The 16,779-nt window shown below is 44.8% G+C and overlaps 2 protein-coding genes across 2 annotated transcripts in view; both read left to right on the forward strand.

The window, feature by feature from the left end:
* Positions 1-78: 78 nt before the first annotated feature.
* On the forward strand, positions 79-11,348 carry akap10 (A kinase (PRKA) anchor protein 10). The gene is made up of 15 exons (XM_084450076.1): positions 79-182; positions 1,630-1,677; positions 3,418-3,609; positions 5,646-6,176; positions 6,318-6,416; positions 6,550-6,634; positions 8,139-8,262; positions 8,402-8,538; positions 8,672-8,816; positions 9,203-9,367; positions 9,531-9,640; positions 10,252-10,334; positions 10,880-10,932; positions 11,053-11,145; positions 11,224-11,348. Exons 1-15 carry the CDS (start codon positions 161-163, stop codon positions 11,227-11,229), a joined length of 1,893 nt encoding a protein of 630 aa, XP_084306202.1. The 5' UTR covers positions 79-160; the 3' UTR covers positions 11,230-11,348.
* Positions 11,349-13,940: 2,592 nt separating this feature from the next.
* Positions 13,941-16,779, forward strand: part of lhfpl7 (LHFPL tetraspan subfamily member 7) — a gene marked incomplete at both ends in the record, with an annotated part of 84,595 nt that continues 81,756 nt past the window's right edge. The window contains one exon of the mRNA XM_084449481.1: positions 13,941-14,255. Coding sequence (XP_084305607.1) covers positions 13,941-14,255 — 315 coding nt within the window. The remainder of the gene's footprint in view (positions 14,256-16,779) is intronic.

Consider the following 16,779-nt stretch of genomic DNA (forward strand, 5'->3'; position numbering starts at 1 on the left):
TGGTTGTAGGAGGGGAAGATTTGGGATTTGACAGCTACACCCTGGTTGCCCCCCAAAATCGTTACCGTCGTTCATAACCGATGCTTATGAATGAAGGCACTCGCAAATACACGGGATGTTGTCATTGAGCTGAGGATACATTCAGAGCGTGAACATCGTCATGTCATTTTTCAGGAGGAAAGGTGAGGAAGTGCTGCTAGCGGATGGGTGCTAGCTGGCTATGCTAACTACAGATACTCGCGGGAGAGGTGGAGGAATGTGTGGATGTGGTTGATAGAGAGCTACCTGCGTCAATGCCGTTAGACCCTCCAGGTGTCATTAGCAATGGCATTGATGCTGGCCTCATTACACTCCTAAACTCAAGAACTGTTCGCTCGTTAACTGGCCTAGCCATTCTCCAGTTAGCTTAGCTATTATGAAACCATTGCAGCTAGCTAGCTCTATCAAGACTAACGTTAGCTAGCACAGATGCCGACTGTGGAAGCGGGGAGGGGGTTACTAACGTTAGGTGTTCTGAATAGCAATCATATATATAACAACCATTCACTAGCGTTTCGTAAAGGTTTCTGGATGGTTACTGTCACAGGCCAGTGCGTTTTCATTGAGTAGCTCATCTAGTAAGCGAGCAGGACGTGGCTACTTGCTAATGCAAGATACCGGCGCAGAGCATTTTAACGATCATTTTAGCTGGCTAGCAAGCAAGCTAACAATAGTGTGAGTGCTAGTTGTAGTGCAGTGATTGAAGGTTTAATGTTGGTCCAGGCTTGTCCCACGGACTGGCCTGTGAAGCTGTGTGGCTGTTTCATGACCAGCTCCTGCCCCCACGTTGTGGACATGAGTCATGCATAAATTCATAATACATAGCCTACGTGTTAAATGTATGTAGTATATCAGGGATAAACATTAACCTACTGTCTCGCAGGCGTATTCACGGTAATTGCGTTTTATAAGCTGTGCTTTCTTTTGGATGATTCCATTTTCCAGTGTAAACTTGTTATTTTTGACTGGAGATTCAATTTAGATAGTGCAGATAGTTGTAGAGTTACAGTGACATGCTGTATGCCCGACATATGATGCAGTGCAATGAATGGGCTTTCCCCAGGGGTTCCTCAGTTCAGCTGACCCACTACACGGGCAGCCCAAAGTGCCTCAAAAGCCTCCTTTGTTCTGTTCAGTTTCATCCCTGCATTGTGTCCAACCATATTAAGTTGCATTATGAAATGAGGATGATAGAAATGCATACAATATAGGTCTCTGTGTTAAGCTGTGCTCCTATATAATATTTAGTCTTCAGGACATGGCATCGAAGTTGAATAAATGCCTCCCACTGTAGACTATCCCAGCTGCCACACACTTGCATTGCATTGAAAGTGCCTTGGTTAGAATGAAGGCGTTAGCTCTCCTAATCGAATCGTCCATAACTGCGAGGAAAGGAGTCTTAATTATTTGTTGGCCAAACAGACACTTATAGAGGGTCACAGCCAGGCATATCTGTTTCCAGACTGAGCCCTCATGTAACGGGATATTCAGGTTAGGGTTAGGGTTCCTCACCCTATTCTGATCACTGATCTGACCCTGTATTGTTAATGCAGTGTTCTAATTACAGTCCTATTTCCTTTATGCCAACAGCAAAAGGCAAGGAACTCGAGAGACCAGTTGATGCTAAAGTCAATAGAGGTGGGTAGTATTGCACTTCCGTATAATAAAAAAAGGATGTTTCTTCCTGTGTAGTGCTCAGTACTGCTGTGAAGATGATGAGTAAAAGTTATTGTTTGAAGTTATGGGAAAGTCATGCATTGATCAATACCTCACTGGTATATTTCAGAAAGATTTATCCTACCTCTTTGACTCTTCTAGTTTGTATCTGTCTGTAATTGTCTCTGTCTGTAATTGTCTCTATATGAATGCAAAAAATAAATAGAAAACAATTTGGTTAATGATGCAGACATACATATTGGATAAAGGAATGAAACTGGACACTCAAGCTCTCGATGCTGGGTGATTTAATCAAATAGACCAACGTTTGGGCCTCGCGGCCTTTGTCAAAGTCATGACTTTGAAACATTGGTCTGTTTGATTAAATAACCCAGCATCGAGAGCTTGAGTGTGGGAATTCCTTTAGAATCAGAGAATCTGAATTCCTACTTTGTACCTAACATACATATGATTTTCTTTCGACACCGTGGTGCTTGCAAAAATACAACAATGGACAAGAGCAAGGACAGGACAATACAGTGCATGAAAGGACTCGTAAAGTGCAGTGATACAAACATAACATTATCCAGAATATTTCACCCATTACTGGCACCTCTCCAATACTATGGTGTGCGTTTTCTTTTTTCTTAACTGCAGACATACATATTAACATAGCTTATGGAAGGAATCCTTAAATTGATTAGGTAAAGTGCCTGAAATGTAGTTGGCTGTGGCTAGGGCTGCCCCCTGAAATTAGATCATCAGTTGTGACTCATCAGACTCTTAATTCGACTGCAATTCTTGAAGTCGAGCAGTCATTTAAGACAACTCACCTGCCTTGTGATTTATATAGGACAGGCCAATCATTAGTTTAGACCTAGGCTATTACTGTAGCTATTTGTTGAGCAGTAAGAGGACTGATATAGCGGAGGGAAGAAGACAGGGACTCCTTCTCTCCTCTGCTGTGCGCCTAGCCTACTGTGCTCCAGCAATCACATGCATTTCCTTAACGGAATATCACAACACAAAACTGCTTTCCTAGATCAATCCTCTTGTATCTAAGATATCTTCAGTGACAGACAAAACATTTTCTTGTTGACTGCTGCCTAACGCATGAGCCTATTCTCGCACGCTTTCAAAGGTGCAGGTGAGGAGACTATTGTCAAATCGCCAACCCTAATGTAGGCTATGGGAAACAATGCATAACAACATGGGGGCATCTGAAGTAAGAAGAAAAACATGCGTCTTTTATTGTGCTTGCCTGCAAGTTTGAGTAAGTTTGACAGCTGTCCTGACTCCCGCGGTCTCCCCTCAGCCTAACGTTAGACACAGGGGGGAAAAAGGAGGAACGAATAGTCGAATCTCTGGTTTGAATAGGCAAATCTGATTCAACTCACACAATTCAGAGTCAGGGACAGCCCTACTGTAGCTGTGGCAGAGAAGACCTGCATGTTCTCTCACTGGGAAGGTTCATCATGATCTCCTACAGTAACTGCCAGATAAAACACACAGCGAAACACACAGAGCACTCTGTCTTCTCTCACACCCCACACACCCCTGCCTTTAACACACACTATCACAGCCCTCATCTAAAAACAGCTTTTTCCCCGTGGGTTACGTTCCAAACGTTGGGGTTTCTCTCTGTAGACATTGTATAATTGGTTCCTGTTTATTAAACTAATTTCTCTCTGGATTGATGGACTCCGCCCCCTTCCCCCCCAGGCCCCGCCCCAGCCAGTCCTCACCCCTCCTCCCCAGGCCCCAGGAACCACCATGCCATCCAGGAGGCGGCAGGGCCCAGCCATGTGGCCATCAACGCCATCTCCGCCAACATGGACTCGTTCGCTCGCGGACGCACAGCCATCCTCAAGAAACAGCCCATCCACATGGAGGCTGCACACTTTGGGGATCTCGGTACGGACCTCGTCGTCACGTCGCTGTTTTGTTATTATGATGTGAACGGAAGATGCCATTGAGTATTTTTGCGTGAATGAGCACTCTCTCTTCAGGTTATCTCTTTTAGACTGGACACAGCCGTGCTTGAATTGACTGGTAGAATTGGCGGCCATTGGACGGTGGTGCCGGTGCAATAGGCTTTTAACTGCCAACTGGCCTACACAAGTGCTCTTAGGCTAATCCTGTGAAACCCTCACACTGCTTCATGCATGGGTTAGTCCTTGTCTAGCATGCTAAGGCATCGCTGCAAAGCCTTTCAGTTGAGTTTCCTCGCCAGTCAGAAAAACTCCTGGCCTAAAGCATAAGAAACTCTTTTGAAGATATATTTAAACCAGTCCTGCCACAGGCTGTCAGACATCAGGCAGTTTGGCACAACAGGCATTTGCTCCACTGCCCCACCGCGCCCTGGCTTCTACCATGGTGACGACAGCACCTGTTGGAGCAGGTCTGATAAGGTGTGTGGAGGAGAGCAGGTGGTTGAACCTGTGCTGCAGCATTTGTGGTGAGGCTGGCTTGTAATGCTGGCTGGTAATGCTTCTGCTACCATTACTACTACTACAGCTGCTACTACTACTACTACTACTACTACTGCTACTACTACTACTACTACTACTACTACTACTACTACTACTACTACTACTGCGTCTTCTTCTACTACTACTACTACTACTACTACTACTACTACTACTACTGCTTCTACTACTACTACTACTACTACTACCACTACTACTACTACTATTACTACTACTACTACTACTACTGCTTCTACTACTACTACTACTACTACTACTACTACTACCACTACTACTACTACTACTACTACTACTACTACTGCTTCTACTACTACTACTACTTCTACTACTACTACTACTACTACTACTACTACTACTGCGTCTTCTTCTTCTACTACTACTACTACTACTACTACTACTACTACTACTACTACTACTACTGCTTCTACTACTACTACTACTACTACTACCACTACTACTACTACTATTACTACTACTACTACTACTACTACTGCTTCTACTACTACTACTACTACTACTACTACTACTACTACCACTACTACTACTACTACTACTACTACTACTACTGCTTCTACTACTACTACTACTTCTACTACTACTACTACTACTACTACTACTACTACTACTACTACTGCGTCTTCTTCTTCTACTACTACTACTACTACTACTACTACTACTACTACTACTAGTAGTAGTACTAGTACTGCTACTGCTACTAATACTGTACCTCTACTACTACTACTACTACTGCTTCTACTACTGCTATTACTACTACTGCTGCTGCTACTACTACTACTACTACTACTACTACTACTAGTAGTAGTAGTACTAGTACTGCTACTTATAATGTACCTCTACTACTACTACTACTACTACTACTAGTGCTACTACTTATACTACTACTACTACTACTACTACTACTACTACAGGCCTACTACTAATACTACTACCTCTACTACTACTACTAATACTACTACTACTACTACCTCTACTACTACTACTACTACTACTACTACTACTACTACTACTACTACCTCTACTACTACTACTACTACTACTACTACTACCTCTACTACTACTACTACTATGACTACTCCTCCTACTGGAGCGCAGTGCTGTGAGGGCTCTATGGGCTCCTGTATGCGGAGAGGAAGAGCTGTGCTGCCAGCCTGATAGACATTAGGCATGCCTGTGCCAGCCGTCCTGCTCTCTGGAGCTGATGGCAGAGCCACTCTCCAGGACCAGCAGCCATCACAGAAGGCCCCGGTCAGCTCGCTGCGCAATAATGCGCTACTGTGGAACGGAGCCCACCAGCCACGCTTCACTGACATGGCTGCCCTGGTCATGTGATCTGGGAACTATGCTCTTCATGAATATTATCTTCGGTTCTTCTTTTCTGTCAAGCGGTGTCTGTATGTTGTGGTCTAGTGTTAGTGGTGTAACTTCGTGTGTGCTTTCCAGGGCGCTCCAGTGTGAACTACCTGGCTCAGGAGACGCGTTCCCGCCTGTCGAAGACAGTAGACCAGATCATACGGGACAGCGTGGCCATGCCCTATTACCTCGCGTTCATGGAGTCGCGTGCTGCCGACCACCTGGTGCGCTTCTGGCTGGAGGCCGAGAGCTTCCGCGCCACCAGCTGGTCCCGGGTCCGAGCCCACAGCCTCAACTCGGTCAAACACAGCTCCCTGGCCGAGCCCGCCTCGGTCCCCACCTCCCCCACCGCCACCTCCCCAGACGCCGCGGACCAGTCCTCTGCTGCCAGGCCGCTCCCCTCCTCGCGGCCCCTCACGCCCAGCCCCCAGGACGGTAACGGCGAGGGCCCTGCAGCGCAGCTCGTCCACCGGGACTCCTTCAGCATGGAGGCAGGCCAGGGGCCCGGCACGCCCAGGGCAGCGGACACGCCCACCAGGCAGAGCTCCTCCAGGACAGGGACGCCCTTCAAGCTGCAGTCCACCAGCGCCCTCCGAGACCTCTCAGACAAGCTTGTGAAGAGTGAGTCCCGGGCGTAGTCTTCCAGGAGCCGTCACTGTCCTGTTCCACTTAGCTTTTCACACCACACTGTAAGAGTTAGTGCATTTTTAGGTGTAGTTGACGTGTGAGACTGCCTGAGGCCAGCTACTCTCTATGTTTCAGGTATAGAGAGAGACGCTGTGAACATCTTCACCAAGTTCATCTCCCCAGACGCTGCTAGGCCCATCCCTATCACAGAACAGATCAGAAATGATATAGTGGGTAAGGAATACATCCCCTTTTAAATTTTTTTTAATTTTAATTTTTTTTTTTATTTTTTTTTTTTACCAGTATGGGATTTTAACCCTATAAGGAGATAGTAGATATTTTAATGTATTTCTGTCCATTTTGTCAGCTAAAATCTGCGGTGAGGATGGGCTTGTGGATCCAAACTGCTTTGTCATTGCCCAGTCTGTAGTCTTCACCATCCTGGAACAGCAGTGAGTTCTCCTTGTCTTGCTGCTCTCTTGTTTTGTCACTAGTTAATGTTTGCGTGGCAGTGTTTCTTAATGACGCACACGGTCACAGACTAGTAAGGATAAAGTTTAACTTCTGCTCTTCTGTCATCCCTTCTCCCATAAAACCAGTGGTGTTTGAATGCAGTGTTGATTTTGACAGCAAATTTTTAGTTTTAGTCTTTTGACTGAAACGCTATTTAGTTTTAGCCATATTTTAGTAATCTTAATTGTTTTAGTTTAGTTTTGGTTGGCTAAATAGCATTTCGATTTTAGTCGACTAAATGTAAAGTACATTTAGTTGACTAAAATCGAATGGGTTTAGTTAAAGTGTAATGCATTATTTAATCATTTCTCTAGAATTTCCAAACTCATACTTCTGGCGGAAACATCTATTAGACTGATGGACAAAGCTACTGAATTACATTTCTATGCTCTCTCCTTGCCCGTGTTAAAAAAAAAATCAGCATGAGCCACAACTTTCACAGAAATCTCAGCATTCTGAATGGATCTCTTCCCAAATCATCCCTCCGTAACATTTTTGTCTAGCTTTTCTTTGTTGATGAAAATGTCAAGAGATTCCATCATAGTTTTTGTCATACATTTGTTTTTATTTAGTTATCGTCTTGTGTCGATAACTAAATAAATGTCATTGACAAATAGTTTGTCGTAGTTTTAGTAGACTTAAAGGAGTTGTAAAGGGAAAATGCATGTTTAGCCCTGTTTTAAGGTTATTTATGATCATATACAATGGTTCAGATCAAAATGTTGACAAAACTAGCACTTTTGAGAAAGTCTGATAATTGCTCTACCACCGTTTTGGTCATACAATGGATGTGGGTGGGCACCTTGAAAGATCTTTTAAAAACATGTTAAACTCTTGATTTCAAAGACAAGAAGCTCACCGAGGGGGTAATTGGTGTCTGTTGGTGTTCTGACATCAAATTCGCTGCAAAGTATGAATCCTGTAGGGTTTTATTGATCATTTTATGAAATCCATTGACTTGTATTGAAGCGACCGTTGTAGATGTGTAGATCAATACGCAGAGGGGATTCAGGAAGCGGAGCTACTTACGGTAGCTATTGTTATTGTTTATGTAGTTTGCGGAAGTTTACACACGTATGTGCTGCGACTAAATAGTTCTATGCTAAATATTTAAAAAAGCCTTTCCAGATGAACTAGAATCTTACTTTATGGCGAATTATATGTCAGAACGCCAACTAACACTTTGGTGAGTTTCTTGTCTTTAGGGTTAGTCATGTTTTTTAAAAGATCTTTCAAGGTGCCCATCCACATCTATTGTATGACCAAATCGGTGGTAGAGCAATTATCAGACTTTCTCAAAAGTGCTAGTTTTGTCAACGTTTGATGATCTGAACCATTGTATATGATCATCAGTAACCTTAAAACAAGGCTAAACATGCATTTTCCCTTTACTATTCCTTTAATTATCACTGCTTCTATGTTTATATGTTCTTTCTTTCACAGGCACTTTATTGAATTCTTGCGGAGCCATTATTTCTGTAAATACCAGATTGAAGTGTTGACTAGTGGCTCTGTATTCCTGGCGGACATCTTGTTCTGCGAGTCAGCCCTCTTCTACTTCTCTGAGGTGAGGGTGACCGTTGACGTGACATCATGTCATCCACCCAATAGTCACACACAGAAAATTAATGACAGCCTTTTAGGTCAACTGAACTGGTTGAGGGTGTTAATGTCTGTCTCTGTCGTTGGTGTTTGTGTGCCCTCAGTACATGGAGAAGGAGGAGGCAGTGAAAGTCCTGCAGTTCTGGCTGGCAGCAGACAACTTCCAGGACCAGCTGGCTGATAAGAAAGGCCAGTACGACGGCCAGGAGGCCCAAAACGACGCCATGATCCTCTATGACAAGTAGGTCATCTCTACCTTTTTACAGCATCTTACCGCACCTTAACACTGTTGGACTGTAGGAAAGACTGTGGCTATATGGACACACTATAGACATACAGTGATATTTGTCTGTGACATTCGTCTGCTTTCCCAGGTATTTCTCACTCCAAGCGACCAACCCTCTGGGTTTTGATGACACTGTGCGGATGGAGATAGAGTCTAATATCTGCAGGGAGGGGGGGCCTCTCCCAGACTGCTTCACCACTCCTCTGAGACAGGCCTGGACCACCATGGAGAAGGTGAGAGATGCGGCGAGGATGCTTACTTCACACCGCTGCTTATTTGCCATGCAAGTCTTTATTTTAGTATTAATATTTTAATAGATCTATGTTGGGCTTATTGGGAAAAGGGCTAGAATTGTGGTCTATCTAAATGATGTTTTCAGCTTGAACTGTTGTTTTGCCCTTTACGGGATCGCCCAGGGGTCTGTAGATTCCTTCACAAGCCTCTGAGGTTAGAGAACGTTCTGGTACAGTGCTGCTGGCAAAGGCCACGTGTAACGCTGAAAAACACTGTCAGGCCCCGAAGACCGTGGGAGGATTTATAGCAGTGGTAAAATCCACTGAAATGTAAGAGGTTCATCTCAGTAATCAGAAGTTCATTCCATCTCTGTGTCGTTGGTCAGGTCTACATGCCAGGTTTCCTGTCTAGTAACCTTTACTACAAGTACCTGAATGACCTTATCAACTCGGTGCGGGCGGATGAGTTTGTGAACGCAAGCGCGCTGGGTCAGGGCGCTCCGGCAGAAGGCGACCGCGGCACTAATGCCACCGAGGGGTCTCAAGCCCAGGTAACGCACCTGCTCCCTGCATTATCCCCCTCTAGGATCTAGCCAGGGCATCCTGACATTTAGACTGACCCCTCCTCAGCAGATATATGTTCAAAGATTGCTTTTGCCTACTCATAAATGCATCACACCTAATTCAACTTTTTTTTTTTTTCTCCCATCACAGCAAGGTACCAAAAAGGCAGCTGTGAAGATCCTGAAGAACTTTGACGAGGCGATAACGGTGGACATCGCCAGCTTGGACCCAGAGTCTCTGTACCAGCGGCCATACGCTGGGTGAGTCACAGCCTGTCCATCTCCCTTTCCTCTCACAAGGCACCTCATATGAACCAGCAGACGTCCTTACCGTAACAAATAATACCCAAAGTGTTGTTGTCCTCATTTGTTTAATAGCCTTGAGGAGTGAAAAGAATTTTTGCAACCACACTGAAGTCCTCGTCATCAGAGACTCACTGTCTGCGATCCATCTTCTGGTCTGATTTTAGCAGTAATGTGCCCAAGAGTGTTCTTTTGATGTTAGGGAAGTAGGCCACTGTACTTACCACAGATGTGTGACTAAAGCGCTCCCAAACACAAGCATGTACTGAGCATCAGATGCATAAAAGCATCTGTTCAAAGGCAACCGGGCTCCTCTGTGTGACATTGTTGATTTGTTAGTCATCTCCATTACCGTACATCATCTCTAAATGCCATCTAATGTGCCAACATCGAGACTGGTAGAGGAATATTCAAATAACCGTAGACAGGCTGAGGCCCACGAGCGTTCGACCTGACAGTCCGTCAGAGATGCTGTGTCTGTGCTCTCTCTAGAAGGATGACGTTTAGGAAAGTGAATGATCTGGGATGGTTCATTAGAGACGCCGGGTGTCTGTTTGTGCTCTCTGCAGAAAGATGACGTTTGGGAAAGTAAATGAGCTAGGACAGTTCATCAGGGAGGCTGAACCCGAGCCAGATGTCAAGAAATCCAAAGGTAATAAACAAAGACACACATTTTTATATGCTCTGTCTCTGTTGGTTTTGTCTAGACAGAGTGAGGGAGAGACAGACACAGAAAGCTACTGTACTGTAACTCTCTCTCTCTCTCTCTCACTCACTCACTCACTCACTCACTCACTCACTCACTCACTCACTCACTCACTCACTCACTCATTCACTCTGTCTCCCTGCTGTCAGTCACGCCTAAACTCAAGCGGGATGGGTGTACAGTAGTTTCCTCTAGTGTCTGTTTATATTGTCATCAGGGCCATAACCAGAGAGAGCACTGAAATATGTAAGAGGTTAACCCAAAAACAGTTAGGCGAGAGACCATCTATTATTCATTCTTTGGAGGACATTCTTCAGGAACAGAGGGGACGCAAACTAGTCTGAGACCAAAACACAGAGGCCATGGAGGCTCATCTGCTCTATCTTTCTATCTTTCTATCCATCTATCCATCTATCCATCTATCCATCTATCCATCTATCCATCTATCTATCTTCTGTGCTTCTCTCATGGTCCGCTCTCCTCTCACACAGGTTCCATGTTCTCTCTGGCCATGAAAAAATGGGTTCAAGGCAACTCAGATGAGGTGAGGCCACAGACGGGTTCGCTCTGCCCATGACATCCTACGACTGGAAAAAAACCCATTGAAGCCTCGGTGTGATCATCGATAAATACCTCTTGCCGCTCTGTGTGTTTGGCGTTGCAGGCCCAGGAGGAGATGGCCTGGAAGATAGCCAAGATGATCGTCAACGATGTCATACACCAGGCACACCATGACAGCCCTGGCAAATCCACCAAGGTAGGCTCTAACCCCATCCACGTTGCATGGATAGTAACTGCCTGTTCCACGTTCCTGAAATCCTGTCTCCGTCCTCAGTTATGACCCCTCTGAAGAACCAAAGGACCGTCACTCCTCCTCTCCCTGATCCTGCAGAGACAGATGTACATCCCCCGCCGTACACAGAACAACCCCCTTACGATGAAACGCATCACGGTGAAGAAAGAACAAGGCATTCCATTATGAATTTTTATTATGGAATTTCCGTGACCTCCTGAATCAACCTGTAAGTTTGTTGATGTGCGCGTATGTGTGAAAACTTGAAGTATCATTTGTCCGCCCTTCCAACTAGTGACACTACATGAAGGAGGAGACAAAGACAAGAGTAAATAAACAGGCTGCACAGCAACATCACACTCCCAGAACAAACTCCCACAGTATGACACAACATGGTGCTTACAGGAAGCTGTCATCAGGGAGCGACACTTCTGTCAGTATCAGTACTGTACCTGACTGTGTAAGCTGACGGTCTGAGAGGACGTCTACAGGGACTTAAAGCAAAGACTATGTTCTCCTCTCCTTCTGTCCCTGCCCTGCACATTCCCGTCTCCCTGGCCATGTGCCCATTCCTTGTTTTTTAGATGAAGTGGCTTCGAAATTATTTTAACCCGTTATTTCACCAATATGGGCTTTGTACAGTCTTATTTGCAGACGCACACCCACTTCCCCCGGCCCTGCTGGAGTGTGTTTGCCAGCTGGTCACTATGATGCGAGTTGATTTGTCCTGCCTTGGCTGTGCTCCAATGTACTGTAGAATGGCTGGAAATGTTACAGTAAAACTGGAATGGACCTTTGTGACTTCCTGGTCTTGCCAACCACCTGTAGCAACCCCTGACACTTTGTCCATACCATTACAGATCGTAGAAGAAGAAGTACTCCTTATGGACTGAAGTGCTACAGTTGTAATTAAAAACTCCAGGCTCCGTGTTATAAATGTTATATATATATATATATGTAGATTTCTGGTTTACCCCATATATTAATGTTAGTTATTTTTATGGTGATTGTTGTTGGTTCTTTTTTGTATGTAATGTTGAGAAATCTCAATGACGTTGGAAAAAGTGTACTCGGTGAACAATGTTATTACTTTGAACCTCATTGAGATGTGGAAGAGAACCAGAAAAGACTTTTGGTACTATGTACCTCTAATATTGTTTTCTGACTTATATGTGTGCTTAATCTATAATATATTTAAAATGTGTTTGATTTAAATATTATGAAATTGAAATGAAATTCAGGTTTATTCTTCTTACAGTTTATGACACACACACACGCAAACACGCAAGTGCGTGCAGGGAGCGGAGACACAGAACACATGCATGCAGGATGTGGTGACTGAAGAAATTTGATCTCATCATTTTCCCACCATGCTGTCCTTCCTCCAAGGGCAACCAGAAGCAGGGGGCAGCCCTTATCAGTGGGAACCCAGGAACCAGCCAAGCGCTCATGCCCATGGCTTGCTCAGGGACAGGACAGGAGAGCGATCTGTTGTGTTCTTATTTGGGGTTGTTTGTGGAGGAAACCCAGGTGAGCACGGTGAGAACATGCAAACTCAACACAGAAAGGCCTGGGGGGTGGCCTACCTGAGCCCTGACAGGCCTGGGGAGAACATGCCCCCAGGGCCAACACGCCCCGTGCAGGAATCAAACCAAGGACCTTCTCTCTGTGAGGTAACAGTGCAAAGCACTGTGCCACACATTGAAATGTCATTTTTTCTGTCACTTTTTATATAGCACCTTATAGAAGATTCTTAAGCTACCAATTATGGAGCTCAACTGTTTGCACTAGCAGTATTTGAGTGCTTGGGGATATGGTATCTTTGAGCCAGAGCAAATTCCTTTTTCTTCTGTTGCTTTATAACCAGAAGGGGGCAATGTAGACTGCCATGACACGAAATACTAAAACGTATGAAGAAATTAAAAGTAGGCATAATTTGCAGATATTATCAAATATATAAATTGTTGAAAGTTGAACAAAGACTTATATTTTTCAAAGTAGGGCAATTAACGCATTAGTGGTGGGCCTATTTTTGTTCTGCAAGTGAGGTATGATATAAAGAATATAAACAACAAACGTTGGCCTATTTGTTGTTTTTTCGCTATAAATTGCTAGTGTAATTTGATGGTTTATTTCCGCTAAATTGATTAGCCATTGCGGGATAGTTGTTCGCGAGGACACCTCCGGTGAACGTCCAACATTCATATGGACACGCCCACCTGAATGTACATGGCGCGCAATGAAGCGCGCGTCAATCTGGACACTTCTGTTGTATTGCCCAGGGCACACTAGTTACCACTCGCTTGTAGCCATAACAGCAAGACTTCTGCAAAACTATTGGGCTACAGTAACTATCCTACAGTCGGACATATAGAACTGCGAGATAATCTTTTTATTCGTAGCCTATTGGATTAAGAGGAATTAATCAATCCACCTCGCGATCAGCCGCGGAATGACAGTTGCGCATCAGTGGCACGGGTGTGACATCTTTTGTGTCCTGTCACATTTCAGAATTTCCAAGCAGGCTACTAACAGACGTTGCCTAGTTTACTGAGGATAATAATTTTTCCACTTCTTTGAAGAAGTCGCTATTTAGAGTTCATGTTTTGCGCATTGATTTCTAAATTCCGGTCAATGTTTGGGGTAGACTATCGCTCTTTACATTACGGAAACCTGATTGTTGACTATTTCTGTTGCAGTTCCTGATGTAATATTAGTTGGGAGCTTCAGTTTATCTCTACTGGGTGTGTGAACTCCAAATGCATTCATTGCTGGGTCGGAAGAAGAAAGAAGCCGGGTTTGGGATTGATCTGTCTCCGAGCTTGTTGCCCCAAGCTGCGAGAATGTTCAGCTGTGTGGGCTGCTTTTGGGTCCTCCTGTCGTCCGCTCTCGTCGCCGTCTGTAGTTTCAGTTTTATATCCCCTGCATGGATTGTCAAAGACCATCTGAAGAACAAGGACTCTGTCAGCTTCGGCTTACTTTGGCACTGCTCGGAGTCCCTGGACCACATGTACAGATGCTACACGTTCGGAGGACTGGGGAAATTCGCTGAGATCCCATCTAGCTCCTGGCAGGTAATGGACTTCTCCATCACAGTGCCACACCTGGATGAAAGTAACTATATTAGTGAGGGTGATTCATTAAAATGTATTGTATTATTTTACAATTGGACGCCCTTTCCTTGCACTGTGAAAAACCTACCCAATAAAACATGCTTTAGTGTAGGCCTATGTTACGTATTCATTATTGCCACTTCAATAAAAAAATAAGTGATAATAAATTCTAACAGATGAGAGAAGCCTATACACCAGCATCTGCGCCACACTTACCATAGCAGGAGTAAATCCCCATGGGGTGGCATGCGACGAATAGTGTTCATGCGTAAGGTGTGGTGTTAATATAACTGCATTCAGTAAGCCCCTCAAGCCATTTGAACAGAACACCAAATAACGAATCTCTAGGTTTTGTGTGAAGCTAATAAAATCAACAGGTGCATTTGGGTGGGTCAGGATAAATCCAAGGGGAGATAGACCCCTTGCCTTCCACATCCCAAGATAACTAACTTGTCTTTCAGTGTACAGCACTTGAGGATTACATTATCTACATATTGATATGTATTTTGAGGGAACTATCCCTTTACCAAAATGTGGGCTCCTACTATTCAGAAGTTCACATGGCATTACCTAAACAAGATGTACGAAGCCAGTGCATTCAACTCAAAATTCAAACACTTCAAATGTGTGCGAGGAATGAAAGGGGAGCGTGACTTTCTTTGTAGTTAATTCAATGTGATGTTATCTGATAGCCTTCAAGCTACTGGGCCAAGAGTCAAATAAAATCAATGTTTCGCTCACTGTGGCTCTGTTGGTTAACTTCCAAATTGCCTTTGGATTGTGTAGACGAGCTTGTTACTACGTCAGGAGTAGCGGGCCTGATCTGGACTGCTGATTGGCATTCCCGCAGAGCCAGGGCCCAAACTGCTTCTCTCTATCCCCAGTTGTAAAGATAAAGATGAGGCCAGTTGCACCCCCTTCATCCTATAGAAAAAGCCCTGCAGTACCAGCTACTCTACCTCAGGAGTTATGGTTTATGTATGAGGAGGAATTAGCATTTGAAAGGGAGGTATTAATACATCGCTGTTCTCTGGGTTGTTGACAGGGTTGTGCAGTAGAGGAAAAAAATTTAAAATACAATGTTTGGGTACTCTATTCACAAGCACGTAGCCCATAGGCCTATGGGTGATGGAGCATTCATATCCTGAATGAACACAGGACATTCCTGCATATTTGACATTGTGAAACTTGAGAAACGTGTATATCCTATATAATGAAATAACGTACAGTCACATTCTGAATGAGACGTTGCAAACATTTGATTAATTTTGAAGTTCCGTCTTCATCCTCCATCTTTTTGTTTTGACTGATATGGGAATAGTGTCAATCAGTCAATTGTGCAATAAGGAGCTGCAAACACATTTGTGACCAGGGTGAACCCAAGCACAGCATCATTCACCCGTGGACGTTAATAGGTGAAGGGCTCATTAACATGTCATCAGGCACACGTTGCTGACCTCTCCTCATGGATGTGCTAATGTTCCTACCCTCCATTTTCTAACAACTCTCACTCAGACTGAAATGCATAATAATACACGGACACTCACACACACACCTACAACCACCACCCCCTTGTTCCCCTCTGTCTGTGTACGACGGTAGCAGAGCAGAGCGCCTCCCTCGCGTGAAGCCATGGGATCTGTGGTCCCCAACAGAGAGAAGCTGTGTTGACGTCAAGCCCTGCAGATGTGTCTGAAGCACCGAGGGAGAGGGAGGAGGAGGAGGAGGGCTGGGATGCTGTGGCTGTCTCAAACCCCTGGTGTGACTGGCCTAGTTTCGGCTTTGGCTTATGTGGACTTTTCTGTTCTCTCTCTCCATGTTCAAACCCCTGCTCTTTCTGCGCTGCCTACCACCACCCAGCCTTGGCACGGAGGAGTCCGGCTGTGTGCCGGGCTGCAGCTGTGGCTGACGGGGACCGCTGCCCACTCCTTTCCACTGGTCTGGTGCGCAGAGACTGACGTACGGTTTATGACAGCCGGTCAACGCAGTCAGGGTCCAAATCATTTTCATGTCAGAAATTGTCCACCATAATGCATCTAAAAAAGCCATTAGGCTAGTCAATGACCTTGGGTAAAATGGCTGCATGAGCCACCGGGTTTTGTACCGCCTTTCATGGTGCCCTGAGCAGTGAATATTCTGTAGGGCTGCAGAGGTTGCCAGGTTTGAGGTGTTAGGGGAATTGTACTGTGACCTGCTGCTAGGCAAAGTGTGAAGGAGCTGCTCGACTGCCAGAGAGATTTCACTTAACTTGTTAACAGCTTATGTGATTCTAACCGCAGAAGCAGCTGAGGGCGTGTATCCCAGACTCCTCAACTGTTAACAGCGGAGCTGGATAAACCTGGCCCTGCAGCATGCTGACTAACAGCTCATGACACAGCCAACTAGTGTGTTTGTGTGTGTATATGTGTGTTTTGCATGTGGTTGTGTATGTGTGTGTGTGATGGTTGTAATGTAAATGAGTCATGGCCATACTCCAAGGACAATA

The sequence above is a fragment of the Borostomias antarcticus genome, assembly GCF_949987555.1.
Source record: "Borostomias antarcticus genome assembly, chromosome: 15".
Lineage (NCBI taxonomy): Eukaryota > Metazoa > Chordata > Actinopteri > Stomiiformes > Stomiidae > Borostomias > Borostomias antarcticus.

Coding starts and splice junctions, on each gene's coding strand:
- akap10 (XM_084450076.1), top strand. CDS start 161: ATGTCATTTTTCAGGAGGAAAG. Junction 1,678..3,417: donor TGATGCTAAAGTCAATAGAG/GTGGGTAGTATT, acceptor CTTCCCCCCCAG/GCCCCGCCCCAGCCAGTCCT. Junction 9,641..10,251: donor TACCAGCGGCCATACGCTGG/GTGAGTCACAGC, acceptor TGCTCTCTGCAG/AAAGATGACGTTTGGGAAAG.